Source organism: Mus caroli, chromosome 13, assembly GCF_900094665.2.
Source record: "Mus caroli chromosome 13, CAROLI_EIJ_v1.1, whole genome shotgun sequence".
Taxonomy (NCBI): Eukaryota; Metazoa; Chordata; class Mammalia; order Rodentia; family Muridae; genus Mus; species Mus caroli.
The window spans coordinates 33964156-33986349 of NC_034582.1; the positions used below are offsets into that span (position 1 = coordinate 33964156).

At 45.4% G+C, this 22194-nt stretch overlaps 1 protein-coding gene across 1 annotated transcript in view; it reads right to left on the minus strand.

Moving 5' to 3' along the window:
• Positions 1 to 2094: 2094 nt before the first annotated feature.
• Positions 2095 to 22194, minus strand: part of Bloc1s5 (biogenesis of lysosomal organelles complex 1 subunit 5) — a 33649-nt gene continuing 13549 nt past the window's right edge. Inside the window, exons 3-5 of the mRNA XM_021180682.1 lie at positions 17799 to 17928; positions 12139 to 12197; positions 2095 to 3414 (exon numbers count right to left, since the gene is read on the minus strand). Coding sequence (XP_021036341.1) covers positions 3235 to 3414; positions 12139 to 12197; positions 17799 to 17928 — 369 coding nt within the window. The 3' untranslated portion in view covers positions 2095 to 3234. The remainder of the gene's footprint in view (positions 3415 to 12138; positions 12198 to 17798; positions 17929 to 22194) is intronic.

The following is a 22194-nucleotide window of genomic DNA, read 5'->3' on the forward strand; positions in this document are numbered from 1 at the left end:
TTCACTCCACATCCAGGTATAAAGGGGAGTTCTAGGTGGATGTCATCACAGTACATGGGTTTAGGACAGAGATTCTCACCCAACACAAAGTTAGAGGGGAAGACTGGCCTGAGCGGAGAAGACCCTGAGATGGCCCAGGGTTTGCAGTGTTACAAGGGAGAAGCTGGTATGTGGGAAAGAGGGATGTGTGGCTACCATCGAAGGGGAGAATCTTAAAAGTGACCCCAGGGAGGACAAAGGCATGCTTACCACACGAGTCAGCTGTCACTCCAGAGGCAACGAGAGAGACAGGGAGAAAGCCAGCAACCATCACCCTGCAGCTGCACCCCGGCAGCGTCCCGTGGAAATGAGACACAAGCCGTGGGGATGCCTGAGTAAACAGTGCTCAAAGCTACTCCGGGAGTCAGACAAGATGGGGCTAAAACGCCAGACCCGGAAGTGGAGGGACGAAGTCAGACTCTGTTCAAAAGTTCTCGGGCTTCACTGGGGGAAGATTGGCAAATCCGGGTTTTGTCACCTAATGCGTGTTATGTTTCCTAGTGAGCACGAGAGGTAAAAATTGAGTGTGTACCTTCAAAACTGGTGCAAAAGAAGTGCATGGAAAACCATGGGGTCAGAAGTACATGTGAAAGAGCAGGAAGGCGGGGATGAAGCACACAAAATAAAATAATGTAATCTGAGTTTGGTCCCCAGAGTCCACATGGCAGAGGAGCGAACCGACTCGACTCCCACAAATTATCCTCTGATCTCCACACGTGTGGTGGTTTGTTCTCTCCTAATTAAATAAGAGTCAAACAGCTCAAAATTACATAAGTAAATCCCAATATATTAGTAGTTATAAGAGGTATAAATGGATTATACTTTCTTGCAAGGAAGAACCAGGAAAAAAATCCTCAGTTATGAAACAATCAGGTTGGGGCAGAGTTACCTACCACAAAGCCCCAAAACACCTAAAACAAAAACTATTAGTTTTAGGGATAAAATAGCCCAGTAGAAAAGGAAAATCTAATACATTGCAGAATCTGAAAGATCATGTAGAAGGACCAGGAATCTTGCACTGAGCAGCCCCACTCTCACAGACACCCAGCCAGAAGTGCACAGAACAGCCTTGCCCTAATGGACACCCAGCCACAAGTATACATTTTCCAAACACCATGAAACAGGTGGGAAAACCGACTATATCAAACCCCAATAAGTATGGACATTCCAATCCTATAGTATCTGGCTGGACTTCAACTACAGGAGGGCTCAATAATGCAAACAATTTAATATGCATATATGTCAGGAAACGAAGAAGAAAACCGCCCGTCTAGGAGAAATCAATTAAAACTAGGAAATACATTCAATCAACATTTCCTAGTGGCTTAAAATTTTAAGATATTATTCCATCTGATCATTGTAATCCTGTGAGCCACATATAACCCACAGTATCTCTGCTCAACATAGCATAAATGTAAACTATGTAACTGAATTTTTTATATAAAAATTGTAACAAAAATGATTTGGAAAGGAGGGAAGTGAGAATTGTCTGCCACTGAACACGACAACAGAAAGGCACACCAACTAACCTTTGTGGAAATCTAACAGTGCTACACAAAACTGAGAACATTAACATGGAAAGCTTAGAAACTTCGTCCTGGTCCACACTCTTAGAAAGGTGTATGTTGTGTACAAATTTAGGAGGTAACGTGTCTATTATTTGTGTGTGATGCACATGAACCACCCAAAGTCTTTGCTGCGTTGTGTGCCAGTGACCACAGCAGACACACCCACTGGCACACGGACTTCTAATTTGGTGACAGCAGCTATTAATGGTGCAGTGGTCACTAACGACATTCCAAAAAGTGCCTGTGATACAAAGGGGATTTTCACTTGCGGTTCCCTCCCCTCCCTCTTCACGTGTGGGATATTTTTGGAAGTGTTCTTTTCCATCCGCTGAAAGAGAATTAAGAAAATTCCAGCATGCTTCTGTGTCAGCAAGCGCTCTTTCAGTCCGGGGACCACAGGATGATTGATGAACCTGTCAGGCTTACAGTAGCAGACAGAAAACGCTGGCAGGAGTTCAGTATTACTGAAAGAAATCTCAAATACTTATTTCATCTCTTCTATTAGCTTTAATCCCACTTCAGCATGAGCCAAGAACGAAGCTCTCACAGTCGGCCATACATTTACAGAGGCACGCATTGTCAATTGTCTGCATTGAGAATTCTGAGATAACATGACAGTTAGGGGGGCTCTGCCTTACGCTTCTTTACTGAAGAGAAGAAAATACTAGAAAGACCCACCCACACCTCAAATCCACAGGCTATGCATCTTCTCAAATGAGTGCATGAACTTCTGTTTAGTTTACAGCAAATGACATCTGATGCGGTCCTTCCTTAGATTAAGTGCAAGCACAGAAATATTACAGTGGTGGTAGACAGTGGTGTTCCATCCGGACAAACCTGCTGGAGAACAGATGCTAAGACAAAGAGGATTTACCTCTGATACATCATCTGCTGTGTGGGTGAGCACTTTCTGCCCACACAGAGCCTTTCTTACATGGCCTGGGAAGGACTTGGCAGATTCTGCTGCCTACTCACTGCGCAGCTGAAACCTGCACAGACGCTGTTCCTTGGAGCGCTGGCCCAGAGCGAGATGGACAGGAAAGCAAGGTAAGCTCTATGGGCGAGATGATGATCCTTGGAGAGGAAAAAGTCAAAATACATTTTGGTTTTTCTCCTAAGCATAGCTTAGAAAATGAAAATATTAAGTGCTACAAGGCTACCAGTCATGTAATGTCTTGTCACTGAGTGAAACACATGGCACTGTGTTGCACTGCAAAACCTGGTGTCTCCAAGCAAGCGTTCAAAGCCCACTGTGGTATCTCTGTCACAGGATGCTGTGATGGGAAGTTGTCATACCTGCCATTTAATCCACAAGGTCAAACATTTGCCTTTGGTGGAATGAATGAGGAAATCTACACTCACAGCCCTCTAAGCTAATCACTGAAAAGATCAAATCTGTCCAGCAGCAAATGTGCCCATCGCCCTCCTTTCCTTGAGATGACCACAGGTAGGTGCAGAAGCACGCTTCTTCCACTGGACATGTATCTGGCTCCGGCAGTGTCTCTCTTCAGACCTAAGAGTGCCCTGAGTGTACTGCTAAGCTTGAAGGAGAGACTGCATGGCTGGTGGGAGGACTGGGGGATGAGAAAGCGCTTTCTCATTCATCTGTCTCTTTTACATCAAAGTCTTAAAAGGTGGAAAACTTGGCCAGGTCCTTCTCCATTGCTGCATACTGCTCTCGGAGCCTCTCCATGGCTCTTCTGTGCTCCTCATCCACCTCAGCTCTGCGCTGCGGCTGTCCGCTCAGGAACTCCTCCCACTGGACCAGACGACGCTTCTCACTAGCTGTCAAGTAGTCATTAATCACCTGAGAAAAGAAACCATGAGAGCCACAGTGCATTCTGACATACAGTACACAGTACATGTGACATACAGAATGACACAAGAGAACTTTATCCACTGAATGTTATTGCAACAACCAGAAGATGTTTCTTTCAAAGTTCTGATTAACTACACATGGTTTTAATCAAGTCTAAAGATCTATGCTGAGGTCACTGTATGAAGTTAAAATTACTGTCTTACACTTTCTGAAGCATTTTTTTTGTGTGTGTGGATACATTAGAAAGAATCACAGGTCACCAGTAACTGGGGAATTGAGACATCTTCTGGTTCATTCTAGTTTAAAAAGTGATATCGCCATCTTATGGCAAACATCTAAGTTATTTTCAAGATGGTTTTTAACATTTCTACACCACCAAAGGTTTCTTTCTTCTGAGTACAAAAGGTACAGATAAAATATTGTAGAAAGGAAAAAAAAAAAAGGATTTGGATTCAGACTAAGTCCTATGAAATAAGCTGCTAGAACCTTTGACAAATGGACAGACCATGTGAAGCCCTTCTAAATTCCTGTATCACAACTCCAGAGAGACTAAGAGACTCCCAAAATCATACAGGCTATTGTTGTTGCCTGTAGTTCCTTCCCGGAGGTTGAAGGTAAGTCTGAGTTGCTGAAGACACCACATAACTTCAGATGCAGGACTTGGAGATTTAAGCTGGATCTGCCCTGAAAGCCTCCTTCCTGAGGTTACCAGGGGAGCTATGCAGAGGAGGAAAGCACTCAATGCCTGTGAACCACAGTGATGATCAGTATTGCAAGACATCCCAGAGCACTGTGGCACCCATATCTTGGCAGTAACCAAGCGCTGTCTATCTTAGCCTCATACCCACAGATGTGTGTGGTTCTCACTCCTGATTAAAGCAGCTCTCTTTGCAGCAAGTTGGAAACTATTACACAGCACACCTGGTCAAACCGAAAAAGAACAACTGACCGTGGGCTGCCCGACCCCCATTAATCCATCCACAGCACAACCTCTACACCTGAGACTCAGAGCGTCTCAAAGAGGAGGTGGAAAGATCGCAGGAGCCAGACGACCTGTGCCTCCATGAAATCTCAACAACATGGCTCCCTAAACAAGACCTGAACAGAGCACCAATCAGCATGCCAACATCAACATGGAAGGGAAAATGTCATGGGCCCCGCCCAAGAGAATGAACTACAGGCAACTAATGACCGCTGAGCAGGAGAGCTCGTCTTTCCCGGGGATGAGCCCCTAACTGGTTCAACACTCAGCAGTCAGCACTGAAATCAGCAACACTAAGTGGATCTAGCAGGTTATATTTATTTATTTACATACACAGAGCAGAAAAAGAAGTCACGAATTTGAGAAGGAATGAGGGGATACACAGGAAGGGTTGGAGGGAGGAACAGAAAGGGGGAAATAGTGTAATTATATCCTAACTTAAAAGTGGTTTTATAAAGGTCAGCGAATAAGACTGTGAACTCGAATGTCTACACCAGCCCTTGGCAAAGGTAACAGTGTTCCTGGCAGTCTATGTGTGCCAGGGCTCTGCCAAGGCCACTGCACTGGCAGTGCTTATGAATGCACCCTACTGCACTGGCAGTGCTTATGAACGCACCCCACTGCACTGGCAGTGCTTATGAATGCACCCCACTGCACTGGCAGTGCTTATGAATGCACCCCAGAAGTAGTTGCCCGGCAGAGCTCACCCACTTCTAAAAGTCCATCTTGTAACATTATACTACCTCGTCTTATAGACAACTAAACGCAGGCTCAAGCACACACCTTTGCTTCTCCATTGTCTCTCACCTAACAGCTGGGCTCCCAAGTCAAACGCAGGTCTGTCTAGCATGGAGACCCCTGCCTTTCCTACCAAGGGCTGAATAGCAGGTCAGCTTTACACAGGCTGCTAAACATTTCTTTTGCAAGAGAGAGAGAGAGAGAGAGAGAGGGCGCCCTGACTACAGGTTTTCTGCCAAGTTTTCCAACATTTTTAAGAACCAAGAGTTTTCAAGCGAGACTTAAAATGAGAATTAAAATTAAAGATGTGGTTTTAGTTAAATGTTCCCTGAATATATGCTGCACAGCTTACTGGGCTGTGAGCAGGTAGTGGAGATGATAGGAGAGGCTACACAGGGTTCCAGCATCTGATGCATCTGAGAAACTGTTTAATCAACCATTCTAACAACACATTATTGTTTCAAGCTGTTAGTCTTATAGGTTAGAATTCTCCAGAAACTGAACAAAACATGAAGAGTTTGTTAAGTTACTTCTAAGAAACTTTTGAAAGCAAAGCAAAACAAAACCAAACCAAAACCACTGACAGTCTGAAGAGAAGCTATTAGCACACGTCATGAAAAGGGCGCCTTGTTCAACTCATGTATTTACTCATGTTCAACTCATGTGCCACACGTCAGCCCTCAGCTTCCTTTTAGGTAAATAGGGGGAGTATTAGCACGCGTGCTCAGATGTCACTTTCCTCCTTTCTCTGTAACTGGCTTAGCTGGCCTTTTGATTTGTTCCATAAGGCAGCTGCCTAGGCTGCCCTCTGTAACAGACAACACCCAAGTCAGTGGAACTCAGTGGGAGAACTGCAGACCTGGGAGGAGGCACAGGAGCCTCATTTCAAACTCATGATCACCCATCACTAGCTGCATGACACTGAGCAAGCTAAACATAGCCTAAAGAACTCAAGAAAATCATGTTCATAAAGTTTATGAAGACTGGAGGCAATGCCTGTCAGGCTCCTACACAGTGCCTGAGGTACTTAATTAATAAAAGGTAAATATTATTATACAAGTCACAGGAAACTTCTGGAAGCATACCATAACTGTTTATCCCCTGCCAGCTAAGTGTTTGTTTCTTCATTCTAATAACACAGTTTTTAGCAATAGGGTTTTGTAATAATTCAAACAACACAGGTATTTTAAGTAAAGTCACTCATTCCACCTGACATCCACTGTAAGCCTGTTAGAAAAGCTCCTTAGTCAAGCCAGTATCCACGGTCAGTATTTCTGTGTCTGTGTGTGCGTGTGAAGTCGGTGCCCATGGAGCTGGAGGCACAGGAGGGGAGCAGTACTGTGTCAGGGACAGGAATTGAACACTGCTCCTCTGCCACAGCACTATGTGTCCTCTTTCAAAGTTATGTATTTATTCTTAGTTATATGTACATGTGTGTCTGTGCAAGTGTACATCACATGTGTGTGTGAGGGTGGGTGGGTGGGGTTCCCTTGGAGACAGAAAGGGCATGGGATGCCCGGGAGATGAAGTTACAAGCAGGTGTGAGCTGCCTGAAGTAAGTGCTGGGACTTCAACTGCAGTCCTGTGGAAGAGCAGTAGGAGCCTTCTCGTCAGTCCAAAAGCAGTATGTGCTCCTAAGTGATAAGCCACCCCTCCAGCCCCAAGTATTTCTATCTTGTAGTTGCAGAATATTGTATACTAGAGATGTATGTGTGTGCGTGTGTGTACGTACTTATCCAGGTAGCATTTTGCTATCAGGCAAGTCACTCCTTGAACTCAAAGCCCAGGTGACCATTAAGTTGAAAAGCTGATAACTCCCAACCCAATCTTTGGCTTTCCTGCCAAGTCCTTGAAGTCTTTCTACTTCTCCTTGCTTAACCATCAGCTTTAAGTGAGTTTCATGCTGTGACTGACAGCACTGTGAGTGCACACGCGTGGGAATAAAGCTGAGCTGCCTGCAAAGGGCAGCAGCTGCAGCGTAACGAGGATGATGACTTGTAAACTAGAAGAAAAAAAGGGGGCCCAGTCTGTCTACAAATATTGCTGTCTTCAGAAGATCCTGGATGTAAGTGCCCAGCATCACACATATTCTAGCCTGCTACCTGATGTCTGAGACAGCACCAGAAGGAGGAAGGGCTCATCGATGGGATGGGAAAACATGCCATCTATAGAAAATTAGCCTGAAATATATAACACTTCAAAAAATCCAAGGGCAAAGAATATATGTCTCTAAAGACCACCACCAAAGGCAATGGAAGTCATGAAGTGCTTAAAGAGAAAAACTCAAGGTTTGTGGTGATCATATATATAAGGTTGTAGCTCAAAAACTAGATAGAGAATTACCATCTAATTCAGCAATTCTACTTTGGGATATTTGCCCAAAAGAATTAGAGGAGAGGACATGCATAGGTATTTGTAAACCCATGCCAGTGGCAGTATTATCTGGGACAGCCACAGGTAAAGTGATCCAGGTGCCCAGACAGCTATACAGATACCTAAAGTGTAGTATTGTGATTGTGTGCATATATACACACAAATGTAGTGCATGAGTATGTGTGTGTGAGTGTGTTGTACATAGATGTTTGTGTACCTATCCAACTTTAAAAGAACAAACATCCTGTAGCATACTACCCTGTGAAGAAGCCCTGAAAAGCAAACTTTGAAGAGATACGCCATGCGGAGTAGCTCAGTTTGAAGAGATACGCCATGCGGAGTAGCTCAGTTGGCAGAGTTCTTAACCTGCCTTTAATCTCCAGCACCACCACAAACCAAAGCAACAACAAAATGAACAAAAGTCAGGACTGGAGACACAGACCTGTGACTGATTCTAGCACTCAGGGGGTGGAGGCAGAAGGGTCAACACATTCCAGGTCACCCTCTGCTGCACATGCTCAACTACGCAGTGAGTTCAAGGCCTGTCTACAGCACACTTGTGTCTACAGGACACATCTGAAGGAGTCTAATTCATACAGACAGAAAGTAGAATGCTGGGTGCCAGGCATGGGGATAGAGGATGAACTGGTGTTAACAAGTACTGAGTTTCAGGGCTCTGAAAATTGGTTAATGGGCTACAATTGTGCAGCAAAAGGCAGTAGCTATAATGATAACATCTCTATCTACTTGGTCAAAGGAGCAAATTAAGTTTCAACAGGGAAAGTGAGATTGATAATGATTGGCTGTCTCTGGTACCACATTAGAGACATTTAAGTAGAGAATGACCCTCAAGCTAATCCACATCTAGAACCAAGGCTATGAATGAAGCCTCCACACACAGGAGAAACGTTTGTGCATGTATTCGTCTAAGCCAGTACTTCTTTTCATCTTGAAGAGATGTTTGGCACAGGAATACAGGAATGGAGAGATATTACTGGAATTTTGCAGACAGAAGTCAATGCCAAGGACAGCCTATGGCGATCCCATTACACATGCGGTCTACGATGCCAGCAGCACCATGGCAGAGGAACTCTACTAAGGGAAAATTCTGAATAGGCCAAACGAGGCTGGGAAGGCCTTTGGGAAGCCAATATGGTAGGCAATGCCTGTTATCCTAGCATCCAGAGGCTGAGGCCAGCCTGAAGGGTACTGGTGAGATCCTGCATCAGGACGATTCAGAACGCCTGTTAGTAACACACATGATGTTAGCTTTACCTGAGCTTTACACGGCCATAAGGAAGATGACTTTAGGAAAAAGTATCAGTATAAAACCTATTAAAATTATTTTACACAGAGCAATCTATACTTATCTCCTCTGCACTTTCTAGTTCTATCAAGAAACAATGGTTATATTCAAACTCTATCAACAAGGCTCCATGTGATGTCACTGCTCTCATGATAACATCATAAAGGAAGCTAGCTACAGTCAGTAAGTGTCTGTGGTCCAGATGAAACAGAAGCCTGCACAGTCAAGTCCTTGTCACGGGTGGCTGAAACAGGTTACCAAAGTAGATGCATGCCCATGGAGCCACGTTTATATTCTGACCACTGTCCCCGGCCACCTCATCTTTCCATGACTGTTTTAGAGTGAGTGGACTTCACAAGCTAACTGTATTCTCAGTTCACTATTCTCTCAGTACCAAGAACACACTCTGTATTAGGGTAGTTCTTAAGACATGCTGAATAACAGCAGAATGGGCATATATTGTTCTTTTGAATGTTCTTTTAGATATCAATTGTGGGAAATGTGATTTGGACAAATGATGCTTATCAATTTACTTCCCACAGAATTCCACAAATTGTCTTAATATAAAAGAATTACTGATTAATGGTAACAGCCTATTTTATTCCATTACTACTCCCATCTTTCTTTGTTTGGGGAGCCTTTCAAATATACAAAATGTGGCCAACAGGATAACCCAAGGCAACAACTAATATTAGACAGGAAAGTGCAAACTGGGGTCATTTTTCATCTGTACATACTTGCTGTACAAGGAACTAATTGACCTTTATGACAAATACGTGTTATGTATATGTGTGTATGTGGCATGTATGTATGCATGTATTATGTGTATGTTGAGTGTGTGTATGTGTGTCTTCTAAAACCTTTGTCAAACTTTGGGTAAAACCTTGGCTTTGCCAAACCTTGAGGAGGAGGTAGGGTGACAGTAAAATCAAACAATTTTCAGGCCCTGCAGCCACGTACTTCCAATGCTCTGATGGTTAGGTAAGTATAACACTGAAAGAATTAGGACTTAGACGAAAGGCTTATCCCAGTAAGCATGTAAGGAATTTTCACTCATGCTGTTCTGTGAAAATGCACATCTTCCATAACTTAAGACAATTTACTAACCTGTCTGGAGGGGAGATCTCAGAGTATCCCTTACAATGCAAGACCCACTGGCTGTGCTAGTCCCTGGTGAAAGAGCAGTGCAGTATATTCCAACACTCCTAGGCAAAGCCAGGCACTACGCCAAAGTCTCTGTCATAGAACTTGGGATCAAGAAGCAGGAAGGTCAGGAGTTCATGGCTAGCCTTCGATAGAGAGCAAGTATGAAGGTAGCTTAAGTACTATCAGATCATGTCTGAAAATAAAAACCAAACAAAAGTGTGCAGCCAGCATTCTACCAGATACTCTGTTCTCACAAACAGAAGTGGTCTTGTCCCCAGTAACAAAGTGTGCAGCCCAGGCCTCAAGGTCCTCCACGCACACCCTGACATTGGACAGCCAAGTCAGCGCTCACTGCCTCCTCTTCCTTTGTCTTTGATTCTGCCGTTGTCCTCACACAGTCCCACAGCCTTCCACACACTAGCATCTGAACCCTGCTTGCCAAATGGGGTCAGGCACGGAGAGCCACACCTTCCTAATCACTCCTTCTGCTGAGAGCGCACAAGGCTCCTGTAGCTTGGCCACAGTGCACACTTTGACCATCTTCTATCAGTATTGTGGTTTATGACTCCTGGACTTTAGCTCCCCCAGTGGCTGTTGGTAAAGCACAGATTAAGCCATACTCGCTGCCCAGGCTGGCCTGTCCACTGCAGTCCCTGCCTGCAGTTCCATCCGACACAGGCCTCCAACCACAACTCTGCCTCCATATGTCCTCTGTGCTCAGAAAGTCCGGCTTCCGGAGCTGGGCTCTTGAACCCCAGGGCAGCCTACCCATCTGGCTCACACACTAGGTCCTTTCAGTAAGGTTTATGCCATCCAATTATTGAGCTTCCAAACTCTCTATGGGCACCCAGAATTGGATAAAGGATGTGAAATCATAACTCTGGTAGGATTCATTCCATTTCCTACCTAACCTGTGGCAGACCTCAGTTAATGAGAATACACAAGAGAAGGGTTTGCTTTCAGAGTGATTAGATGTTTCAACATCTGTACATCTGTACTAGTAAATGTGATGTGTATTTTTATTAATGTAGAGCAATAAGTAAATTACTGAAACACTAAGAAATGTCCAGGTGAAAACACCACATTATCTCATTAACTTACATTTTACCCTGCTTTTCCACATTTGGGTTATGATACAGTTCAATGTAAGCCGAGCACTGTCTAGCTAAGGCCAGACACTGTGATTGTCCACTGGGCACTTGCCACCTTATCTAAAGGGACATGCAGATGCCACACTGAAGACGGATGGCTTCAGGCTTATAGGCAAGGGTTATGTTGTTGTTGTTTTCTTTCTGTGTGAGACAACACTTTCAGAAAAAAAATAAGGAAATGTTGAAATGTTGAAAAAAGTCTATATTTGAACTATTAAACATGACTGGGGACTGGGAAATGGCTCCGTTGGTGAAGTATTAACATTTATATCCTGGAGTGCAGCAGGCAGCTGTAACTGCGGGCGGCGTTGCAGGAGGGGTCGGCAGAAGCAGGTGGATCCCTGCAGCTCAGTGTCAGCAATGTACCCAAATCAACGAGCCCTGGGTCAAGGAGGCCCTGTCTCCAAAGGTGAGGTAGAAGGAATTGAGGAGAAAACCAGATGTCCACCTCTGGCCTCAAGAAGCACACATGGCCATAGGCACACTGCACATCACTCACACACACTCACAAACACACATACACACACACACACTTAAAAAGATCACAGGCACACTGCACATCCCTCCACACACATATACAAATCCAAAAAGATGACAGTGTCACTATGTTTTCAATACATCTTAATGTGTTAGCCAACTTTAAATCTTTTTTTCTTTAATTTCTGTATATTTGTATATTCTGTATATTTGTAATGTGTATCAGTGTTTTGCCAGCATGGACATTTGTGTATCACGTGTATGCAGTGCCTGAGGAAGCCAGAAGAGGGCACTGGATCCCCTGGGACTGGAGTAATGGACAGTTGTGAGCCACCATGTAGGTGCTGGGAACTGAACCTGAGTCTGCTGGAAAAACAGTGGTTTAACTGCTGAGTCATCTCTCCAGCCCCATCTTTCCGTCTTTTAGCCACTGAATTGTAGAAAATGAACACAGAGACGCTGGATTAGAAGCAACTGCTGACAGTGTACTAACAGGTCTGAGAAGTCTGTGCCCCTTTGCTTGAGTCACCCATCTTTACCTTTTTCCGTTCCTGTTCTCTTTGCTGGAGTCTGCAGATGGAGTCATTAGCTGCTTGCACTGAAATAAAACAGATGGTGGGTTTCAGTGGCAGCCCCTGGTCAGGAAGACACCTCTCTGGAGTCTTTAGCTCTCAACAGAGTATATTAAAGATAGATATAAGCTGCCAGCGGGGGTGTGGCCAAGAGGAAAAGTGCACGATGTCAGCATATTCAGGACGGCATGGCTGCAACAACCACAGTTGGGAGCTCTGAGCTGTCACCCAAAGAGCACAGAAATACTAAGCCCCCCGATATGTTGGCATCAACTGCCTTAATCAATGTTCTCTGAAAGGGTGAACTCACAGTCACATTCAGAGCAACGAGGCCCGTCATCTGAGCCTTCTCTCTGAGGCAAGGCCTCACAGCCAGATGGCCCCCACGGTTTTCCACTCACTCTTCTTGTCACTGCTCCTGTCTTCTAACTAGTTCATCCTGGATGCTGCTACAACATTTACCTCTCCCAGGTCTGAAAGTTCATGAAATCATTTCCATTTCTTAAGAACCAACATTCTAATGTAAAGTGAGCATCCCCAAGTTCAAAATGTTTTAAAATTTAAGACCTTCAGAGAGCTGGCATGACGGGACAAGTAGAGACTTCCACACCAGACCTCATGTGTCTCAGGAAAGACTCCATACGGTCATAAAATACTGCACAACCACTGCCAGGCTGGTGTGAATCCCTGAGCTCCTCAGACCTTCCCATCACCAGTCTAACTTTACTTCTGCTCTGACAAAGGGAACTGGTCTGCAGGCTAGCAGCCAGCTTTGCCATCTGTGACTGCTCTGCCCTTCTGCTGGTCCACTGATTCCTGACATGCTTGCGGAGCCCTGCTACGTGCCCTACGAGCCCTGCTCGTCCTGCTCTTGCTGGGCTCCTCCCTTCTCCGCTCCTCCTCATCTACCTACTGCCTTTGCGTCTTAGCTCTGGGCACACAGACCTCCTTGCTCTTTCCACTGTGCCGACCATACTCCCACCATAAGGCATTTGCACTTCCTGCTCCTCAGAACACGTTTCTCCCAACTCTCCTGCAAGTCTGTCTAAGTGTCTTTCTTATTTTACAAATGAGAAACTAACAACAGGACCTCAGGATGGACATGATCATTCATGAGAAAGATAACACACATGCCCATTAAGAGATTAAGTATTATCAATAAGAACCACGTAACTGGGGAGTAAGCTACGTGAGTGTGAGGACCTAAGTTTGAATTTCCAGCTGCTGTGTCTGCACACCCCACACTGAGGGTAAAAGCAGTCTAGCCAAAACTCCAAGACCCAGGGTCATTGTGAGACCTACAGCACAATCACATGTGAGTTCCAGACCAGCCTAAGCCACAGGAAAGACCCTGTCTCAAAACTCACTCTTGAGCAGTGTCAAGTGGTGGTGCACTGAGGACCCTGTTCACCCTACTGCCCTCACACAAAGCCCTCACTCACTCTCCCTGTTCTCTGATGAAGTGCTTTCAGTTGTGAAATTCCCTCAGCAGAGGCAGACTGCTACAGGACCACCCTCTGTTAAAGCTGCTGAAGCTGGAAGCCATCTGTCTGTCTGTCTTCTCCCTCCCTAGGGCTAACGACCCAGGTCCACATCAGGGCAGGGACAGCAGTTTCTCTTTCAGAAAACTGTGAAGCCTCCACCTCCTGGATGCAGCCAGCAGATTTCATTTTCAAAAGCTTTATCCTCAGCGGCTGTTAACAAACTTTCCTAGATCACAGATGACATCTAAGGACAGGGGATTAGCTTACCAATCATTTTTCTTCCTTAACAAAACAAGAGAGGAGTTGATTCGATCTGCCTTCTTCCTGCGGCAGTGAGTGTGACCTCACCATTCCTAAGCATGGCGCTATCATTTCCTGTTTGTCTTTTTTCCTTCCTGGCTCTGTGAACAGATCTTAAAAATCTGTGTTTCTATCCTCGGGTCATTTTCATTTTTGGATCACCCCGAGTGTAGTTTGAAGAAAAGTTGAAGGGCCATGTCACTTCTGCTGTCACCTGTCACAGCACCCCTGCCCCAAGATTATAACTACATCATTCCCCCTCCCCTTTCCTCCTCTAAAACCTGCCCATCCACCCTTCTTGCTCTCTTTTAAGGCCATGGCCTCTTTGTTCGTTGCTACACAAGCATACATGTACATCCATGCATACCCTACATCTGACCTGTGCAGTCTGTAAATGTTACTTGCATGAATGCTTTCAGGGCTGAGCATTTGGTACTGAAGAGCAAGCTACTGTGCTCGTCTCTGGGAAGACCATGTCTCCTGCTCCCACCACTCCTTAGCTGCCTGTAGTTCTTTGAGTGGGGCTGAGGCCGAGGCTGTGGACTTTTCCCCACCCACTATGGCATGTCTGTGGGTGTCACCTGTGCTTAGCTCATGCTTAGACTGTCATGATGATGAGACTTCATGTGTGTAGCTTCTGTCATTACTAGGAGACACAGTCTCACAGCAAACTCCCTGGGCCTCTGGCACTTACAGTTTTTCCACTTCTTCTTCAATGTCCACTGGGCCTTGGATTCCAGAGGGTAAATGCTTTTCTTTTCATCTTTCCAAAAGGAGATGAGCACCCTTGCATCGTTACTATGCTGCACTTAGCTAACAATGTCTTGATTTGCTTCCCATCAAGCAAACAGATTCTATCATTCTGTCTATGTGTAAGCTTCAACAGCATGCAGCGGCACTATTTCAGACTGACATTAGAGCAGATGCTGGCTGTGCTCCCAGCCCTTGAGTTCAAGCAGGTAATTAGAGAGGCGCTAAGCACTGACTGACGATGCGCAGTGAGCACGTGGGTCTGCTTTAGTAGAGAGTGTGCAGTCTGCAGATGAGTATCGAGCATGTCAGCTGCTTAGGAACAGAGGAGACAGGAGAGAGAATATTGATTCCCTTAGTATAGCCACCTTTGGCTTTGAATGGGTAACCTGGAGGCTCCCTGTCCTTCTTACTCAAAAACCAAGGGACCCTGATACCAAGGGACGATGTCCTTACCTCAAATCTGGGTAGATTTAGGAGCCTATTAAATAACTGGTAAGCCAGACTTGTGTCCTCAAAATGACACCAGTGATGCTTTTCCCTTAGGGGGTGACTTCGTGTGCCCTGAGAGAATCCTACTGCTTTTTGTGGTTTCTGATAAGCTGCTGAGGAGTCTGGCTCTAAAGCCTCTGTGCACCCAGCCTAGGACATTGCCCAAGTGTGTAAGGTCCCATTCTGCAGGTTCCGAGACACACCGACTGCACCCAGTCTCAAACATGCAGTCTGGGAGACTGCGTCTACAGACAGGCACACAAGTCCACAGCTCATCACTCTTCAGAGTCCACTTAGATAAGAAAATCCACGTTAAGCTTGTTTACATGACTTTACACAAATGAATACAAACACGCTAACATGGATCTAAAATGTCAAGCTTTAAAAAGTGAAATCTGCTAGGGATGCAGCTGGACCCGGGTTAATGTTTAAGAAGCTCTCAGTTTGCTGGGATGTCATTATATCTATTAGAGCCATAGCCTTAGCAAACTAGGCCCAGGAAACCCTCATTCTGGAGCCCTCTGCAGCAGCCTCTCCTGCTGCTGGCGAAGAACAGCTTCCAAGGCTACTGCCAAGTTTCTCACACCAACAATATGACCCAGCATGCTTCAGAGGCCAGACACCCATCACTAGAATGTAATTCTTCCGTTCAAGGAAGCATACTTTTGGTTCAGATTATAAATTACTGATAATACTTTCCAACGTCATTAGGAAGGCCTGATAGCAGACTAACTTCATCCTGAAGAGGAAATCAGTCAAAACAGCAGCCCGTCGTTTCTCACTGTGTCTTATTCGGTTGCTTTCGTGATGCTCCCACTGTGTAAGCCTCCCATCTGATAGCACCCAGGGGCTTGCAGCCAGGGTCAGGTGGTAAAGTGCTTTCCGTCCAAGCATCCTCTACACTCACACACAAACGCTAAACCCAGTGTGCACACCTGTATCTCAGCACCGGGGAGGCACACACTGGTGGATCCTGGGGCCCAGTGGTGGCCGGCCAACCTGGCTTACTCTGAGAGCCCCAGGCCCCAGTGGAGGACACTCTCTCAAGAAATATGGTGGATGTCTCCTAAAGAGAGACCCGAGTTGACCTCTGCCCTTCATGTACATACATGTGCCTGTGACAGACAAATACACACACACACACACACACACATTCATACAAAACCCAGAATGTTTGTCAGCTGGGGATGCAGCACTGTGGACAAACAAGCCCAGGACAAGCCTAATGTCCATTTTTAATTTTTACAATGTCCCCTCCTACCCTTGTTCTACATGAAGAAATCAAATATGATCTTGGAAGAGTTAGCCTTTTCAACCTCCTTCCAGCGTCAGAGTACACATGACCCTATGGGACTCCTCTGCTAACTGAGGCCTCTTTCCTGCTTTCTTCACAGGCCAGCCCTGTCCCCTTCCCTCACAGGCTGGCCTTGCCCCCTCCCTCACAGACCAACTCTGTCCCCCTCCCTCACAGACCAGCTCTGTTCCCCTCCCTCACAGGCTGGCCTTGCCCCGTCCCTCACAGGCTGGCCTTGCCCCCTCCCTCATAGGCTGGCTTTGCTCCCTCCCTCACAGGTCAGCTGTGCTCCCCTCCCTCATAGGCCAGCCCTGTCCCCCTCCCTCACAGACCAGCCCTGTCCCCCTCCCTCACAGACCAACTCTGTCCCCCTTCCTCACAGGCTGTCCTGTCCCTCCCTCACAAGCTGGCCTTGCCTCTTCCCTCACAGGTTGGCCCTGCCCCCCTCCCTCACAGGCTGGCCTTGCCCCCTCCCTCACAGACTGGTCTTGCTTCCTCCCTCACAGACCAGCTCTGTTCCCCTCCCTCACAGGCTGGCCCTTGCTCCCTCCCTCACAGACCAGCTCTGTTCCCCTCCCTCACAGGCTGGCCTTGCTCCCTCCCTCACAGGCTGGCCTTGCTCCCTCCCTCACAGACCAGCTCTGTTCCCCTCCCTCACAGGCTGGTCTTGCCCCCTCCCTCACAGGCTGGCCTGTCCCCTCCCTCACAGGCTGGCTGTACCTAGCCCTTCAGTCATCAGTCATTCTCCCTCTGTGGATAAGCTGCATGTTCTTTTTTTTTTTTTTTTTTTTTTTTAAGCTGCATGTTCTTAGTGTAGACATCTGAGGAGAAGCTTCGATGTTCTGACATCCTAATTTTAATATCACACTAACGCCAACTTTCATTTATGTTAAAGTCCAATATTAAAGCACACTAACAAATGTTCCTTTGTCAGCTACCTCTTCTCATTGAAATATTCTCCTTAATGAGAAAACTGATAAAATACAAACATTTATAAAGGGCATAGTCCTCTTGAAAGAGAAATTCCTTTCCTGGTCATCATATATTTTCTTATAGATAAAATTAAATAATTTTAAAGGTAAAAAGACAGAATTTTCTCTCATACTAAAGAGCTCATCTTGTGCAATGCTTGTGCACATGGCTTACTTTGGATCCTGGTACCAGGAGAGGGACCACACCGGACAGTCTGTCTGTGGCTGACCTCCAGGTAAGCCCAGCAGGAGCTCCCCTCCCCTCTGCAGCAACCCTAGGAGAACCTGCCTGGGAATGGGAATATGAGGGTGAGGCTGTAGAGCAGCTAGACTTACATTTCTGCAGGGTCTCCCCCAGGCTGCCCTCCATGGTCTCTCTGCATTTGGGAAGCAGGCACTCATTTGTTTCCTGGATCGTATTCTCCAAGTTCTTAAGAACACGCAATTCTCGAAGGCCACGTTTTTCCTATTAAGAAAAATAAATTACTAGTATCTCAAGGAATAGTAATTACTGTCTGTCGTTCCAAGAGGACAGACTTGTGAGCACACACACCTTTTAATTCTCTGGCTGTAAAGGTCAAAACCTGGCAGCGTTTTTATTATGAAACACTCTAAAAGCTGCAATAAGAATAATATTTTTATAGTAGTGTTCAGATACAGGAGAAATACTAGAGAGGCAAGAAAGACATTTACATGGCCACACAGTTCACTAGAGTGAGCCCTGATGCTTCCATTCTTACGTGCTACAGACTTTACGTCTTTCTTCTCCTCTTCAAAATAACAACATTATTGGTCAATGTAACTGTCAAAGTAATGACAGACACCCTACCATGCAGAAAAATTAGCAGTGAAGTCTGCTATCCTTAGAAAAGCTTGTGTTGGCCTGCAAGGCTGTAACTTACCCAGGAGCAGGTCTCTAACTGGTATGAATCTACCTGTGGGTGGGAAATGCAGTCCAGTCCCTGGCACCCAAGGGCAATCGAAGGCAACTGCACATATCCCACAGGTTCAAACAGACCTCAGTTTCCCAGTCACCCAACTCCACCGGTACTCAGGCTTCCCACACTTGAGCCTGTGCAGCTCCCTGGTCCTTTCCCATCTGGCTGTGGTGGCTTCCGTGAGCTTTAGCTTTCTTGACCAGACTCTTCAGTTTGGTATGACCTTATGTCCACATTCTACCTGTACTTCTCTCTTGGCTTGGCACTGGCTTTCTAGGACCACTGGTGATGAGAGACAAAATTTACAGTAGGAAGGCTGCTCACGATTACAGGGTGGGCCTCCATGTTTAACCCTTAGGGCGCAAGGCTGGAAATACTGTTGTTGGTTTGTTTGTTTGTTTGTTTGAGACAGGGTGTATCTCTGTTACCCAGGCTAGCTTAGCACTCAGTCTGTATCACAGGTTGGACCTGAACTCTGGAATCTCCTGTTCCTGCCTCCCAAGTGCTAGGTTTACAGATATGAGCTACAATGACTGATTGACTAAGGAAATTATTCACTTTTTATATGAAAAAAAGTTACATTTTGGCTCATACTGATTAAATTCAAATTAGCTTCATCTATTGTGTTTCTTTTCAGTTCCTAAATTACTTAGCTCCTTTTTCTTTGACTTACATTAAAATATTAATATGATTACTAAAAACTAAAATGTTTTTAAAAGGATTTTTTTTGTTCTGAAGGTGTGTTAAACTATAAACATACAGTCAAACCACTGCCTATCTGTCTAAGACAAAGCCTTACTATGTAGCCCAGGCTGGCCTGGACCTCATAATCCTCCTGCCTCTGTTTCCTGAGTGCTGGCACGATAGACATGCACCTCTGCACCAGCCAAATAATTTTCTTATAAGAATGTTTGAGTAATACTACTCAGAAATACAGATGAATTTCTTCATATGTGACTTGATTTTAGGGACTGCTCTTTGAAGTTTAGTATTGTTTCAAATTATATAAAATATCTACATGGCTTCAAAACTATATCTGTAAAACATGTATCCAGAAAAGTCTAGCTTCCCCCCACACCAAGGCTTATCCTCTCCGGTCAGGCATGTTTTTAAATGTATTAACCATTGGTTTAAGAATAAGGATGCACATGTCTAGGCTCATGTGTTTAACACACACACACACACACAGAGAGAGAGAGAGAGAGAGAGAGAGAGAGAGAGAGAGAGATAAAAATCTGAGTATATACAAATAATTTAAAATTTGTCTTTAAACAGAATTGAATACAGTGTTGTTCCTTTTATCATTCATGAGTAAGAATCATAAGCCCAGTGCTGGAGAGATGGCTCAGTGGTTAGGAAAGCTTGCTGTTCTTCCAGAGGATACAAGTTCAGTTGCCAGCACCCATATTGGGTGGCTCACAGCCCCTTTTAATTATAGCTTCAGAGCACTGGATGCCCTCTTTTGGCCTCTGCAGGAACTGTACTAATTTGTCCAGACATACATATAATAAATATTCAAAAGCACACATTAATACATATAGCTCTCTGTGTGGTCTACTTGTCCTATTTTCTGGTACTTTCTTTTCTTTTTAAAAAAGATTTATTTATTTATTTATTTATTTATTTATTTATTTATTGTATATGAGTACACCATTGCTCTCTTCAGACATACCAAAGAGGGCATCAGACCCCATTACAGATGGTTGTGAGCCACCATGTGGTTGCTGGGAAGAACTCAGGACCTCTGGAAGAGCAGTCAGTGCTCTTAACCACTGAGCCATCTCTCCAGCCCTCTGGTACTTTCTGAATGATTCAGATGCATTCAGATTATGACGAGGTCAACTCCTGATAAACCCATAGAAGACTGAAAACATAGGTGAAAATGTATTCAATCCCTAACTCATCAAACATCCTATCTTAGACGCACAATGCACTGCAGTTTGTGTCTTAAAATAATCTTGCAGCTGATCTGGAGCAATGGCTTCCTCTGCTACATCCACAGCAAGGAGAACTGGGTCTCAGATCACTAGATTGATGCGAAATTCAATTCAAAATATTCCTAAGATGCTTAGTACCAAATGGCCACTGCTCCTTCACATTTTCAAAAGCAAAACCCCTAAGCTGGAGACTATATTTTTAAGATGAATGCGTGTTTGTACATATACACACATGTGTGGCTAGCTCTAGAGGCCAGAACAGTGCACTGGATCCCCTGGCACTGGAGTTATGGATGGTTGAGCGGCACATGATGGAGGTGCTGGGAACTCAGGCCCTGTGGAAGCGCAGTAGGCACTCTCAACCACTGCGTCATCTCTCTAGCCCAGGAAACTACATTTGAAAGCTCACAATTTCTCATGGCTGATAACGCTAGTACTGTGCATAACACCCCTGTGAAGGAAAGGGACGGTGTTTTCTTGTTCCTAACACACGGCATATCAGTGTTAGGTGAGAACCTTGAGTTTTACTGCAGTCTGTCCTTTTCCCTCAGGCTGGGACTTGACAGTGTGTCCCCTCATTTCAGGTACTACTCAGGCTCTCACAGAGGGAGGACGGCCTCCTTTCCACAGGCCTTCCCATCTCCCTCCACATTCTCCTGTCACTCATCCTCTGCCCCAACACCGGCACTATCCCTGGGTCCCGCCTCAATCTCTTTATTTCTTGTTTGTTTGTTTGTTTGAAATAAGGTCTAGCTCTTGCTTCAAACTCCCTGTGAGGCTGAAGCTGACCTTAAACACAGACCTGCCTGCTTCCACCTTCTGTGTTGAGAGCACTGGTCTGCACTGTCACATCTGGCTATATTGCTTAGTATTAATTCTATGACTAAACAGGTAAAAAAAATATTATGGACAGCCAGTTAGGGCTATGCAGAGAAACCTTGTCTCTAAAAACAAACAAACAAACAAACAAACAAACAAACAATAATAACAATAGTCAGGTGTGGTGGCACATGCTTTTAATTCCAGCACTTGGCAGGCAGATCTCTAAGTTCAAGGCCAGCCTGGTCTACAGAGAGAGATCCAGGACAGCCAGGAGTACATAGAGAAACCCTGTCTCAAAAAAAAAAAAATCCAAAAAAACAAAACACACACACACACACGCCATGGTGGGATGTATGTGTGTGTGTGTGTGTGGCCCAGAGGACAACTTGAGTGAGCCAGGACTCTCCTTCCACCATGTGGCTTCAGGGATCCAACTGTGGTCATCAGACTTGGCAACAAGCATCCTTACCCATTACCCCCATTACCACAGCTCTGGCCCCAACGAGCATGCTCATGCTGACAGGAAAGCTTCTGTCTAACTCTCTAATGTGCAATGGCCCTGAGGAAAAGCTCATCTGAATCCCATTCCTGGAGCCCTGCAGAACCCTAACTGTGTGTCTGTCATCTCTACATCGAGGTAGAGATGGGCCAGATACAAAGCCCACTGGCATAACACAGACAAATCTGCCAACGGTTGGATTTTCTTCCCTTTACAAAGAGCCTATTCATTTAGTCTGGGGGCCCAGAGGATTTCTCCCCCTATAAAGTCCAAGGTGGTTTGTTTTCTTCTTTCAGAACTGGTCTCGGGCATCGGGTACTCTAGGTTAATCTTCGCAGAAGGTAGCGCGTGCTTCAGTACTAGCAATTTCAGGAAAGTTTTCCTGAGTTCTCTTTTGTTCTTCTCGGCGCCTTGATTTCCCCGAGGCTTGCTGTCACAGTCTGGGGTCCTCTGGACTCAGCAGCAGCAAGCCGTCCTCCCTCTCCAGTCCCTCTCTTGTCAGTGTTAAATCTTCTCAGGCTTATTTTAGGACTATA